Source organism: Cannabis sativa, chromosome X (assembly GCF_029168945.1).
Source record: "Cannabis sativa cultivar Pink pepper isolate KNU-18-1 chromosome X, ASM2916894v1, whole genome shotgun sequence".
NCBI classification, from domain to species: Eukaryota; Viridiplantae; Streptophyta; class Magnoliopsida; order Rosales; family Cannabaceae; genus Cannabis; species Cannabis sativa.
In genome coordinates, this window is record NC_083610.1 from 49,283,831 (window position 1) to 49,298,591 (window position 14,761).

The 14,761-nt window shown below is 29.9% G+C and overlaps 1 protein-coding gene across 1 annotated transcript; it reads right to left on the bottom strand.

Moving 5' to 3' along the window:
- Positions 1-9,466: 9,466 nt before the first annotated feature.
- On the bottom strand, positions 9,467-14,530 carry LOC115697135 (WAT1-related protein At4g08290). Its single transcript, XM_030624051.2, has 7 exons — positions 14,146-14,530; positions 13,685-13,747; positions 12,864-12,980; positions 12,378-12,618; positions 12,137-12,295; positions 11,344-11,495; positions 9,467-9,995 (listed from the first exon to the last, which is right to left on the bottom strand). Exons 1-7 carry the CDS (start codon positions 14,418-14,420, stop codon positions 9,755-9,757), a joined length of 1,248 nt encoding a protein of 415 aa, XP_030479911.1. The 5' UTR covers positions 14,421-14,530; the 3' UTR covers positions 9,467-9,754.
- Positions 14,531-14,761: the final 231 nt, after the last annotated feature.

The following is a 14,761-nucleotide window of genomic DNA, read 5'->3' on the forward strand; positions in this document are numbered from 1 at the left end:
ATATTCCCAGACTTTGTTCTTTTTCATGGAATCCATTTCTGAATCCATGCCGGCCGACCATCGTTTCCGTTGCGGACTAGCCATTGCCTGTTTATAGGTTAATGGATCGTCTTCAATACCGTCACCAACGACCATATTGATTTCACCATCCAAGCCATAACGAGCTGGTTTTGTTGAAACCCTCCCACTACGACGAGGAGCGGTGATCTTCTAAACAGAAACTTTAGTAGTAGATTTCTCAGTTTGTTCAACTGAGGGAGTGGGATTGTCTTCTTCATGAGTGGAAGAGGACGGAACATTGGAAGGACTTATATCTGAAAGCAATTCCTATAGAACAACTTTACTTTTCGGTTTGTTGTCTTTAATATAGTTCTCTTCAAGGAAAGTAGCATTTGTAGAAACAAACACTTTGTTATCCTTGTGACTATAAAATAGTCCACCCCTAGTCTCTTTAGAATTTCCAACAAACATGCATACTTCGGTACGTGATTCAAGTTTGCCTTCTTTCTTTCTTAAGACATGAGCAGGGCACCCCCAAATTCTGTAGTGGCGTAAACTAGGTGTACGACCATTCCAAAGTTCGACGAGTGTCTTAGGGACTGCTTTAGATGGAACGACATTTAAAATGTCATTTGCCATCTGAATAGCATATCCCCAGAAGGACGTAGACAGAGTTGAATAACTCAGCATAGACCTAACCATTTCCAAAAGAGTGCGATTTCTTCTGTCTACAACTCCATTTTGTTGTGGAGTGCCTAGGGCAGTGTATTGGGATTCAATTCCAAGTTCAATTAAATGATCTTTGAACTGCATATCCATATATTCTCCACCCCTATCAGTTCGCAAGATCTTTAATGATTTACCTAATTGGTTTTGAGCCAAAGCATGAAACTCCTGAAACTTTTCAAATGTTTCAGATTTCCTTTGCATTAGGTAAAGAAAACTATATCTAGAGAAATCGTAAATGAAAGTGACAAAATACTCATAACCACCTCGGGCTTTGACATTTAAAGGTCCGCAGACATCAGAATGTACTAACCCTAGGGGGATTTTGGCACGCTCTCCCTTTGCAGAGAAAGAACGTTTAGTCATTTTTCCTTCTAGGCAGGACTCGCATACTGGCAGTTCACCTAAGACGACATTTTTCAATGGACCGCCTTTGGTTAGCCTATTGAGTCTATCAAAGCCTATATGACCTAAACGTAAATGCCATAGATAAGTTTGATCATCATTATCAATCTCTTTTCTTTTGAGGCATCTAGGTTTAGCTACATTGAAAAGTTCACTATTTAGTGAGATTTGTGTATTCGGTCTTAAAACATAAAGCCCTTGTTCCATGGTAGCAACACATATTTGAAATCCATTACGAGAAATTGAACAATTTGTACTCGAAAAATTCAATATATAAGATTGTGTTTGCAAACATGAGACACTAATCAAGTTTCTACTAAAGTTTGGAATAAATAAAACATTTTCTAAAATTAAAAATCTTTGTTGAAACTTGATGCGGGCTTTTCCTCTAGCTTTAACCGATACTAACTCGCCATTGCCAACTTTAAGCTTTAACTCTCCTGGAAGCAGATTTTCCCAAGTTTCAAGCAACTGCAGTGAAGAACATACATGGTTAGTAGACCCAGAATCAACAATCCAGACGGATTTGTCGTTCTCTAAAACACATGATTCAAAGACAAAAGCATTAACTTTGTTTGAATTGTTTAGAAGCCTGGGACATCGTTCTTCCTGATGTCCCTTTTCATTACAATTCGAACATAGAAGATTATGTCTGATAATTGTACTTGAAGAAGCAGTTTTGTTAGACCCTTCATATCTAGTCCTTTTCCTCTGATTATGAATTGCAAACCCAGGGGGACCTATTGCAATCAGATTCCGTTCATGGGCTCGTAATTCTGCTTCGAGCTTGTCCATGTTGGAGGAGTTTAAATTGTTGATCATGTAAGAGATAACAAATTCATTATACTCCGGAGGAAGACTATTAAGAATGAGTTGGACCCATTGTTCTCTTGATAAATCAATTCCCAGTAGATTTTCCTTTTGGAACTTCAGATTCATCATCAATAGGTGCTGGTTTATGCAACTACCAGGATGCATTTTCACACTATAGAGTTCTTTTGCTAAGATATTAACTAGGAGAGGATCGAGGTGAGGGTTATTCATAATGACACTACAACACATCAATAAAACAGAAGTAAGGTTTTGGTTCACAAATTCACACACATGTTTAGAAAATAACAAATAATGACATATGTTATAGAAATACTAAATCAAACATAGTTTATTTTCCAAGGTCTTTCAACAAACTGATACAGTGTCCCGTTTAGGTGAGAGTCAAAGCATCATCCATTGAATAGAGTTGTCAACTCATCTAAAATGATAACCATTCTAGCAACCTTTTATTCGATCAAGATTGGAATTCAGCGTTGTCCCGTTTAGGCGAGAGTCAAGGCAATTCTATCTTATGAGCTTCCACCATTGTTTCATAATTTGCAAGTCAAGTATGGTCGCCACCATTAGGGTGATCCATACCATACAAAACACTTACAAACTACTTATCTTTCGAGATTAAACGGTGCGAAATTGCTAATGAACGTTCCTCCATTAGGGAGGATTACTCACTAAAAAAAACGCGATGTAAAACCAACAATGGAGATCGAATGTCTCTTGATTAAAAGCTCATTATTTAAAAAAAAAAATATATGTACTTTGTATAATCATTTTATTCGATATTATAATAATGAAAAATTACAAATTAAAGTTGGTTTAAATAAAAAAAAAATCAACTTTAATTAATTTTCAATTATTATTTAATTCGAAAAATAAATTCGAATAAATATCGAACAAGTTCCATATTATAATAATAAAAAATTACAAATCAAAGTTGGTTTAAATAAAAAAAATCAACTTTAATTAAATTTCAATTATTATTTAAATTCGAAAAATAAATTCGAATTAAAATGGAACAAATTTGAAAATATCTTGTTTAAGTTGTTTTAGAAGAATCTAAAAAATCAACTTAAATATCTTTCAAATCAGATTTAATTAAATTAAAATTAAGTTGTAACAACTTAATTTGAAAATATTCCATTTAAGTTAATATTCGAAGAGATATTAACTTAAAAAATATCTAAAGAATCTTAATAACCAATGCCTAAAATTCCTCAACTTAATTTTGAAATTTTAAATCCAAAAGATATTCAGATTTAAGTTGGTTAGTTATAGATAACTAGATATCAACTTAAATAGGAATATTTAATGAAAAATTTAAATTAAGCTTCAAAAAGAATCTAGATGGTTATAATTCTATATTTAATTAAATACAAGAAAATACATATAGTTTAGCTTAGAATATAAAATTCTTTAAACTATGGTTTTCTTAAATTAATTTCAAAATAAATGAAATTAATTATGTTGCTAATCAATTTTATTAGGTTAAACTAATTTAATTAACCTAGTACAGTTATTCAAATCAAGCAAATGGGCATTCACAATTGGGGTGGTTCATGTGAGGGGGTGCTGGGTTCAGTATGTCGTACCCACTACTATGGCTCCCAACTCTCACACAAGGCCCAAAAGAGAGGAATTTAACCTTAAAATGAACAACTGTTATTAATTGAATAGGCCCAATAACTAAATGGGCCTAAATAAAATCTATCAAGAACTATGACATTTTATTTAGCAACAACAACCTATATGCATCGATAATGAAATTAAATACATAGGCTCACACAGGCACACTTTGGATGGGTCCTATCATGTTGCTAGGTCATACACAGATGAAAGAAGATTGTAAATATACCTGTTACAAATTATTTACTTGACCAAGGGAGCAATGAGTTAAAATCAGATCATTGGATCTGTCAACAAGTTAACCATGGCTATTTGCAATCAAGCAATAATAGGTTTTAAAAACTTACAAACAAGCTAAAATACATACTCCTGCAACAAGGTTAGCTGGATAGTTGGATGTAGGATTTATTTAATTTTAAATTAATAATTTCGAAAAAAAATAATTAATTAAATAAATAAATAATTTATTTTCGAAAATTTAAAAAAAAATTTAAAAAAATTTCAAAAATTTTAAAATTAAACCTACAATTTTGAAAAATTAGGTTTCAACCAACCTAAATATCATTTCAAAATTTGCTAACTACTTTTAAAAAATTAAATGTTATTTTATAAATAAAAATTAAATAAAAAATTAAAAAAAGATAAATAAATATCTTTTTCAGATTTTAAATGTAATTTAAATAAATAAAATAACAAAATTTAAAAGTTAGCAAAATATCTTATATCTATTTAAAATTACATGATTATAGTTATCTTATTTTAAATTTAAATATGGTCAAATTATTTAAAAATAAATTAATTTAAAAAATTTAAAATCTGACCTTAAATTTAAAAATAAGATAAGATATAATAAAATTTAAAAATAAGATAGATAATTAAGCAAAAAAAATAGATATTGACTATTTCAAATTCAAATTACACTAATATCATGAATTAAATTTAAAAAATGTTAATTAAATTAATTATGATAATTAGAATTGAATTAGGAATAGTAAATGTATAAATACAGAACTACACAAAAAATCAGAAGTTAATTCTATGAAAAAGCATGAAAAAACGAAGAAAAACGAAAAAATTACAAGCTGTACGGACGGGATGCTGTGCATACCCGTTCGCGCGCACAGGAGGGGAGCCTGGCCGAGAAATCTCAGCGAAATGGGTGACACGCAGGATTTCCGCGCGCGTGGGTGCCCTGCTGCTCAACCCAGATTTTTTTCGAAACTTCAAAAAATCATAACTAATTCAAATTAAATCGAAATTGAGTTCTGTAAAAAAGTAACTTGCTTAATTTTTTCCATAATATCCAATAAAAATAATTTCAGAAACAGATATTCAATTATTTTTCACGAAAATAAACAAACATCAATCAATCATCAAATAACACTCAATACAACATGATACCATCCAAAACATCAAACAATCGTTTTAAAGTCCAAATTTCTTGCAAGCGAATCAATTACCATGGCTCTGAGGCCAGTTGTTGGAAATTATTTTACCAGGATCTTAGATCTACTCACAAGTATGTTGATTAACACCCTAAATATGAACTTTCTAAAACGATGAAATAAACACATATAAAGTTTAGGAAATCTTACATTGGGTGCAGCGGAATTAAATGACTCCTTCCGTTCAGATCTCTAACCCTTGTATCCTTTCTGTCGCAGAGTATTATCAAGATCTGAACCTGGATCTCTTTCTCTGAATCTTTGATGCTGAAACTCCTTTTGCTGAAGATCTTTCTTCACGATCTTCCTCACTATGATTGAGGTATTGCTTGCTGTGTGTGGGCACTACTCTAATCACTAAGGGGTTTCAAAATTCTAAGGAAGAAGAGAGAGAGAGAGTGGCGGCCAAAGGTAGAGAGAGAGGCTCAGGTTTTTCTGAATCAGAAGTGTAATTTTCCTGAAGCCTTCACTACCTATTTATAGCATTCCACTAGGGTTAGGTTTGAATTATTTGGCATTAAAATAATGAAAATATCAGAGCATAAATCCTATAAAAGTGGTCGGCCATGGCTTATTGGATTTGGGCCTCACTTTTTGCAATTTTGCAGTTTTATCACTTTTGTATCTGATTTTCTCAAAAACGCCAATTTTCTAATTCAACCATTTAAATGCCAATTCTAACTATTTAATAACTATAAATAATTATTAAATAATATTGTCATTTATCATATTTATTAATTGAACCATACAAAGTATCATAATTAACAAATATGCCCATATAAACTCTTTCTTTACAATTTCGCCCATACTTAGTGAAAAAATTCACAAATAGACATAGTCTAATTTGAGAATTATAATTGATTAATCAAAACCAATTACATGAGTCTTAAAAGTAATATTATCTCAACTAGTGCGGGGACCATGGGTCTATATAACCAAGCTTCCAATAAGTAGATCAATAATTTATCACTAAAATTCACTAACTTATTAATTCTTCGTTGAATCCACGCATAGAACTTAGAATTGCACTCTCAGTATATAGAATGCTCTATATGTTCCACCATATAGACACATCATTAGTTATCCATTGTTATAATCCTAATTTGATCAATGATCATCTATATGAATGATCTACACTGTAAAGGGATTAGATTACCGTTACACCCTACTATGTATTTTATCCTTAAAACACTTGACCCCATATAAATGATATTTCAGCTTATGTGAAATGAGTACTCCGCCATTTATGTTCGTTTGGTCAAGCTCGAAGGAGATCATCCTTTGCTTACTATTCGCCAGATAGAAGCTATAGATTCCATGTTTATGTTAGCGCTCCCACTCAATTGCACTACCGTGTTCCCAAAATGTATGTATCACCCTGACCTAAAAGTAGGCTTAACTAACAAATCAAAGAACACGAATAGCCTTTCAAGATTGAGCCTAATCATAACAGGATTAAGAACATTTGATCTAGGATCAACTAGGCGATATTGACTTGAATAGATTTTACGGTAAGTTTAATAAATCTAAGTCAAAGTTCAATATCGGTCCCTTCCGATGCATACTCCATGCATCCAACCCGAGCTTTACTTTAACCAATGTTCTGGAGAGAACATAGCATTTCTCCAAATGCAAGTAAACTCTTGTTGTAGATTATCATATCAATAAAACCCTGTGTCTGATAAATCTAGGAAACTTTATTCACATAGTCATGTTTACTTTCCAATGTGATGACAACACAATAAACAAGATCAAGTATGTGAAAAGGGTTTAAGATGAATTTATAAATCAAATAGACAAGCAATTGATAAAGTGAACCAAAACATACACAAATGAATGAAAAATACTTCTATTTCTTTATTGATGTTAAATAAAATAGATTACATTGAAATGGAGTTTTATTTAGGGCATAAAACCCAACAGTATTGACTTAAGAACAAAGAATATAATGATTCTTTTCCATAGAGATCTTACAATAGTATCCCTAAGTATGAATTCTTAGATAAGTTTTTTGACCTTTTGCCCAGTAAGTATGGATCATTATTTATAAGGCTATGAGCTTTGAGGGAAGAGTTTTCCTTCTGATTACAATTGATATAATTGGAAAGATTGCATATTAAATACAGAATACACTAATCAAGGGATTCAGACAGCCTGCCATATCTTCGTGATCTGATCCCAAAATTATAGGGATTTCTTCTGTGACTCACGATGCGAAAGTTGAAACTGCTAAGTGTTGGCGTGCTGTTCGGATTGCTCACTGCCTAGTTAAGAAGGCTTTGTCTGAGCGAATATACGTGGTGCTCTGTTCGGCGTATCTCTTGCGAGTAGGTATATAAAGTTGATTCCACGTGTCACCATCGTGCACTGCAACATCAGAGTGCAAAAATTGGGATAACATTATCCTACTTTGAGTTAGATCTTTTGTAAGCTCTCATCTATATAAAGAGCATTAGGCTAGACTAAAAACCTAAGTTCTAAAGACTAAGTTCTTGAGTTCTAACTCTCAAAACCCTAGCTCTCTCTCTCTCTCTCTCTCTCTCTCTCTCTCTCTCTCTCTCTCTCTCTCTCTCTCTCTCCTACACTCCACTTGCAGTGTATTAGACACTAAGTCTATTTCTTATCTCATTCATTCGAGATCTACATTACATTGTTCTCACTATTGTACTATTCATAGAGAGCAACTATAGAAATTACAAGGTAAAAGCTTGTAAGCTGATCGTTATTATATCATTTGATTATAGCCTGGAATATATTTTGTAAAAATTTATGAGTGTCACATAAATATTGCAATAAAAAGTTATTTATTTGGAACTCCTAATATAGTGAGAATTTGAAATATTGCCTTATCTAAAAATTTTAGAAGAATTTAATACATGTCTTAAGAGATTTGAATTCAAAATTGCGATCACTATATGAAAAACAATCATTGTATGATATAAAGACATGTAATAAATTATTATTTAAAAAATGCATATGATTGTTTATGCAATATAAATTTATAATTATACGTTGTGATAGACTCTTGAAGAGTTTTTGATTATATTATAAATGAGTGAAAAACAAACTTTTATTTATTTTTATATATTGAGAAATATTAAATGTATATAGTTTGTTCATTAGTAGAGAAGTTTTGAAGTACTTCATATGCATCAAGAATTATAGATATATGATCATTTGATATGGAAATTAGGATCATATAACAATAATGAAATAAATATATGGTCTTGGAGTATCATTATCATCACAAATAAAAATTTATATTATCATTAATGTGTTAGGTTCATATTACTTAAAATTTTAAACTTTAGTATGAACAACATTGTATATACACATGCATGAATGATTCAATAAGTTAGATAAATATTGATGTTCCAGGAACCTCTTATCAATAAGTTAGATAATATACGGTGATATTTTAAAAGTGATAATAATAATCTTATAAGATATATTATCAGTAAAATAATTATGATCATATGTGCACGAGAGGGAGACATATTCATGTTGCACTCATTTTTCTTAGCTCAAGTTTTGTCCCACTGAATTTTCCTGAGAAGATTTTTAACAAGGCAACTTGTAAATAATTATAAATATGAATTATATATATTGTACTCTTTTTCCCTTAGCTCAAATTTTGTCCCACTGAATTTTTCTGACAAAGTTTATAACGAGACAACTTTAAATCATGCTAACATTCTTGCACTTTATGTAACAAGTAGAGAATGTGTGTGGGTGAGACCATGCCATAACATATTTAGAAAACATATGGATTACACTCAATAAAGAAGTATCAACACCAACAGTTCTCTATCAAGATAATACTGCTTGCATTACTCGACTAAAAGGAGGGTACATTGAAACAGATAGAATTAAAACACATTTCACCAAATTCTTCTTAATATTCAAGAGAATGTATTTTGGTGTCCAATATATTCAATCAAGTGTCAATTTTGCAGACTTATTCACAAAATCATTACTAACATCAATATTCAAGAAGATGATTCACAATATTGAAATTCGTCAATAAGAAGATCTCTACAAATATCTAAATAAGAGAGAGCTAATTCATAATGCACTCTTTTTCTTTTGACCGAATTTTTGTCCTACTAAATTTTCTGGCAAGGTTTATGTAATCACTATTGCTCTCCTTATTAATTTCCTAATCAATGACTCACTTATTTGTATAAATAGAGGATCATTCTATTAAAATAAAGTAATGATAAATTCTTATTTAGTTTTTCTTTATTTTTTTTTTCCTTTTTTCTTCTTATTTATTTTATATTATTCCAAATAAGTTTATCACAAAATGCTATTTATTAAAAAAAAGATTATTTAATTATATTGATTCTTTTGCTGAATTAAAATATTTAAAAAAAACGTTTTTCCTTTTCTAGATTTCATGAAAACTATAATTGGTTGAATATGGAGATTGAAGATACAACTCAGAAACTAGCAAATAATATCATACTAGCTAGCTAGCAGTAGCAGTATATGTTGCACAAGTCGCTCTCTAGCTAGAAAAAGTTATCACATAACCGATTTATTTTGTTGGAAAAAGAAAATGGAGAGAGATAGATCGGTGGGCCATGGATTACATAGAATATATATATATATATATATTTATATATATAATGACTAAGGTAGCACTTAGTATATACATTATATAATTATGATGAAGATTGCGCACTAATATTGGTGGAATATCTATAAATATATATTATATACTAATTTGGTTGATGATGAGTTGTAGGAGTTTGTTGGTCGCTCTTGTTGGCAGCAATGTCAACTGTTGTCCCAACATTATTACTCAGTGGGAGCTTCTGTTCATTATGAGTTACTACTTGTACTACTGAGGAGGGCGATATCATCAATACCTCTCTTCCCTGCTGTGACTTGGAATAATCTTTGTTTTTGCCCCACACCACCGAATATAGCCCTATTGTTATTATAATCCCTCCAATCACACTGCATTATTATTATTAATTAATCTATATTAGGTAACTGTTCTTAAATTCAAAAATTATAATAATGTTATACACACTACAAAATATCTAACTCACATAATAACAAGTTTTATCATTAAAATTACTGAAACAGTATCATCATATATACTTAATTATGTCACTGTTATTAATTAGTAATAAAAATTAAATAGTGACAAATATCTGTATGTGTTTATCTATGCATTTTTCAGTAATAAGTAATATTTTATTTTGTGATCATTTGTAAATTAAAAAAGGAATAAAAAAAAGTAATGTTGTTATTAATTTGTAAAAAATTACGTAGTTTCTATGAAAAAAAAAAAAAGAAAATATATGTGGATATGTTACATGTATCTCTCATGGAAGACCTTTTAAAAGTTTTTTTTTTTTTGGTCGTAAAGAAAACTACATCATATAAATATACATATATATATTATATAAATATAAATATAGATGAGTTCCAATAATTATACCTACATTTATTTTTAGTTATTTAATCACTGTATTGAATGATTGTAATTAATTTAAAATTAAATAAAAATAAATAATAAATAACTTCTTACTTTATACTTTATTTTTTTTATAAAACTTAATTAGGATTAATTTTATTAAAAATTAAATTAATTATAATTACTAATTATTATTTTTTAGCAATTTATTACTAAATAAGATTTTTTTAACAATTAATTTATTTTTATACTTAACCTATTGAAATATTTGCAGCAAAAATTCCTATAATTTAAAATTATTGCAAATATAACCTTAATTTAAAAAAGTAATTTTTAGTTTTGAACAACTTTAATATTTATGCCACAAGTAAAATTAAAGATGCGACCAAAAAGGAAGATTTTGTTGTCTTTTTTAATTTTATTTTTTACAGCTATATTAATTTTAATAAATGATCCTCAATTTTATATTTTTTTTATTTTTTATCAATTTTAACTATATGTATTAAAAATATATAATTTTAAATTAAAAAAATAACGTATTTTCCCACATAGCGGGGTTGACCGGGTTAGGTCTGGACGAGTTGACAGAGCATAGGTCAAATCCGGTAAAAATATTCACTCCTACATGACATGGTTTTGTTTTTTTTGTAAGATCTTACATGACACGGTGAATATCTTTGATCTTTGTGTAAAGAGAGGGAAATTAAAAATATTTTTTTTTTCTTTATAAAACTTTCCTAATTAAAGCTAAGCTAAGCTATTCTTTCCTCTTTTAAATAAGGAAAGCTCAGTTATTATTAAATATTTATTTTATGAATTGGAGAAAAGAAAAAGGAAAGGAAATAATAATAACGTATCAATATTTATTTATATCTAACCTACCTTCCAAGGTGAATTTTCTCAGCAAGGATGATTGATGCAAGGATGGCAACGATGACCATGCAAAGAGGATTAAATGCTGTCACGAATACTGGGCCTCTAGTTTTCATTACTAGGCCTTGCACGTAGTATGTGATTCCAGAGCTAACAATTCCCTGTTGACCACATATCAGTCAAACTAATTAATTAGCTTAATTACTATGTATAAATATATAATTAATAATTGCAACTTTCAATGTATAGGAGTTTTTATATAAATATATATTTTTTTTATTTCTCGGTAAAAATTAAAAAATGTATGAAAAAAGGCAAAATCAACAAAATTGGGTATAACAAAATTGGTGTTCACTCAGTGGGTTCGCTCCATACCAAAGTTATTGGCCATAACTCAATCTAACAAAATGGCCTTGTAGGAGAGAAGTGCTCTCACTTTATTAAGTGGATCATTTATATAATATGACTAGCTAGTAGGCTCAAAATTTTTATTTTATGGGAGTTAATTTATTATTAAAAATTATTTATACTTATATTATAATTACTCTACCAGATTTAATTTTATGAGAATTTTTTTACTATTTTATTATGTAATTATTAAATTAAAAAAATTATATTTAATTTTTTAAAAGATAATATTTTTTTTTGTTAGTGAAAGCTATAGCCCCACATTAATACTACTAGATCCGTGCTAACTAGTAAATATGAGACTAATACTATGGAATATTAACTAAATATTAATCACTAAATATTTTGTTGAGGTGAAGGGCTGAGATATGAGCATTGGAATTATATTAGTTACCGTATAGAGAGGAGCAAGTAGCCTGGAGTCCCAACCTACGGCCCAAGCACTTGGGTGATGTTCCACAACTAAGGCTAATGCTGTGCTTTGCAATGCACCAGACAAGCATATCAATGTAGACAGAGACAGTTCTGCCGGGTACTTCTTCACCGTAATTGACTGTTTAATTAATTTCACAATTAATTATTATAATTAATTAATAATATTATAATTTTAAGGTAAGTACTAGCCAGGTACGTACTTGTAAAACGTAGAAACAGGACCAGGCAACGCAGCCAATGAGAATAAAAATAGTGCCGAGGACCCAGTTTTTATCAGAGGAATGGGTGAGATCAGTTGATTGGTGGGCTGTGGTCCTGGTCCAAAACAGGTCAACCACTGGGCCTTTATACAGTGTCATTAGTAAAGCCCCTGAGAAGCTCACTATGGTTCCTATCACCTTTGCTTGACTTCTTATCTCCTTAATCCTTATTCTCTCTATCCTGATCATCCATCATGATCAATTAATTAATAATTAACTAATATGTATAAATAGTGAGCATTGTTATTGAGAATTTTTGATGTGTCGCGTTGGAATTTGTTACTAGTTTTTTATATTTTTTAATTAAATTAATTGTATAAAACTTTATATTTTAAAGCACATTAGTATGCTACTTCGTATAGTAATTAACAACTTAAATAATTATTAATAAAACTTCTTTTATTTTAACTAAATTATTATATATACCTGAAAACGACTGCTATGAGAAATGTGACGGAAGGCACGGCATTCATTATCGCAGATGTGTATGATGCCGATGTGTATTTCATTCCAAGGTACCCAAATCCTTGATCAATAATTGGCCTGAGACACAAATATAATATATATCAATATTATTATTAAATTTATAATATAGTTTACTTTTTGTTTTTGTTTTTTGTACACAGATACGTACGGACAGTATATGACATCTTTATTTAGCAAAAAAAAAAAAGTATATGACATCTTTTTAATTTGTTTAATTAGCATTCTCTTAGTGGCCAAAAAAAGTTGATAATCGTAACTGCATATAATATAAATAAGAAATCTAAAGGGTATTAGTGGTCCCTAGCACTCTTCTATGTGTTAATATCGTTATTAGTCCAACTAAGTATCGAGTCCCATATAATTTAATATAATAACTTTTAGGAAGTATCGCTAGCCAATCGATATGTTGAAAAAGTACTAGGCAGCTTAATAGCGATGATTATAAATATATATTAATTGTATCCAATAAAAATAAATGCTGCTGTTGCGGGCTAAATTTTGAAATTCTAGCCTTTTTACGGCGCATAATTAATTGTGTTGGCAAACGACATGTACTGTATTTTCGTAAAAGTTCAAAAAAAGAAAATCTAAAATGTAAGAATATATTTTGTAATTGTATACCAGAAGTAATTTAAATAAAAATAAATAAAGTATTTTTAGTCCACTGGCCAGTAAAAATTGATAATATTAATTATATATAACACATATATTTATATATATATGTAGTCCAGCTAATAAATATAAAAATCATTTATTATTACTCTAAGAATCCCAGTGCCATTATCTGGAGGAAGATGGGGAGTGTCATCTTTGGTCTTATTTTCCTGTAAAACAAGCGCAAGTAATTAGTTGTAGGACACGTACATGGGTACATGCATGCAGTGCTAATTGTTGGTGTACGTAAAAATGATATAGTACTGAGTACACTTTTTAATTTGTACTGTACATATATATAAGATACTAATCTATATCTATGTCTATATCTATGACTCTATGTATAAATTTAGCTAGTTTTCGTGTCATGGCGTGTGTTTTCTTCTTGATTAATTTCAATTTTTTCATGCATCACCTTAATTTTACTAAGATCAAATACATAATACACATACTATATTTATATTTCAGAATCTATAAGTACTGACTAGCAGGAAAATAACTATATATATATATATAGAGAGAGAGAGAGAGAGGGAGAGAGAGAGGGAGAGAGCAGTTATATATATACCTTTCGAAAATGAGTGCAAAAGGAGCAAGAACGAGCGCTGCAACAGCATTACGATAGACGATAAGTACGTAGCGATTCATGCCATGATTGAGAGTAGCCATGCTAGTTATGTACATTCCAGCCGCACCAAACTGCAACCCCACCATTAGCAAATAAGGCTTAATCTTATGGAATAATTCCCAGTGGCGACCATCACCAGCTGATGATAATGAATCACCAAACTCATTTGATGATTTTACATAAACATTAACACTACTACTATTGTTACCAGCCATATGTTTTTTTTTTCTTCTTAGTTCCTCTAACTTATTTTCGTGTGAAGGGATAATTATTATATGATAGAAATAGACTATATTGCTAGAGCTGTTTGAGAAGGTATGTTTCAAGAGACGTGAGGTGGTCTTCTATTTATATAAGATGCAAAAAAAAAAAACAATAAATAAATAATGAAAGGAAAAAAAAAAAATGAAAGAGAAAAAGTGAGAGAAGATAATAAAGTACACGTACCCACTTGATAAAAAAAAAAAAAAGAAGGGGGGCTTATCCAAATTCTTTATTTATTGAATATGAAATCTTATGTGTGCTCCATAACATATATAATATATGAAGAATATTA

Excerpts from the sequence above, each read along its gene's own strand:
- LOC115697135 (XM_030624051.2), bottom strand. The coding sequence starts at position 14,420 with ATGGCTGGTAACAATAGTAGTAGTGTTAATGTTTATGTAAAATCATCA. Across the intron at positions 13,748-14,145 it reads TTTGCACTCATTTTCGAAAG|GAAAATAAGACCAAAGATGA; the intron begins GTATATATATAA and ends CTTGTTTTACAG. Across the intron at positions 12,296-12,377 it reads CCTGTTTCTACGTTTTACAA|TCAATTACGGTGAAGAAGTA; the intron begins GTACGTACCTGG and ends TTAATTAAACAG.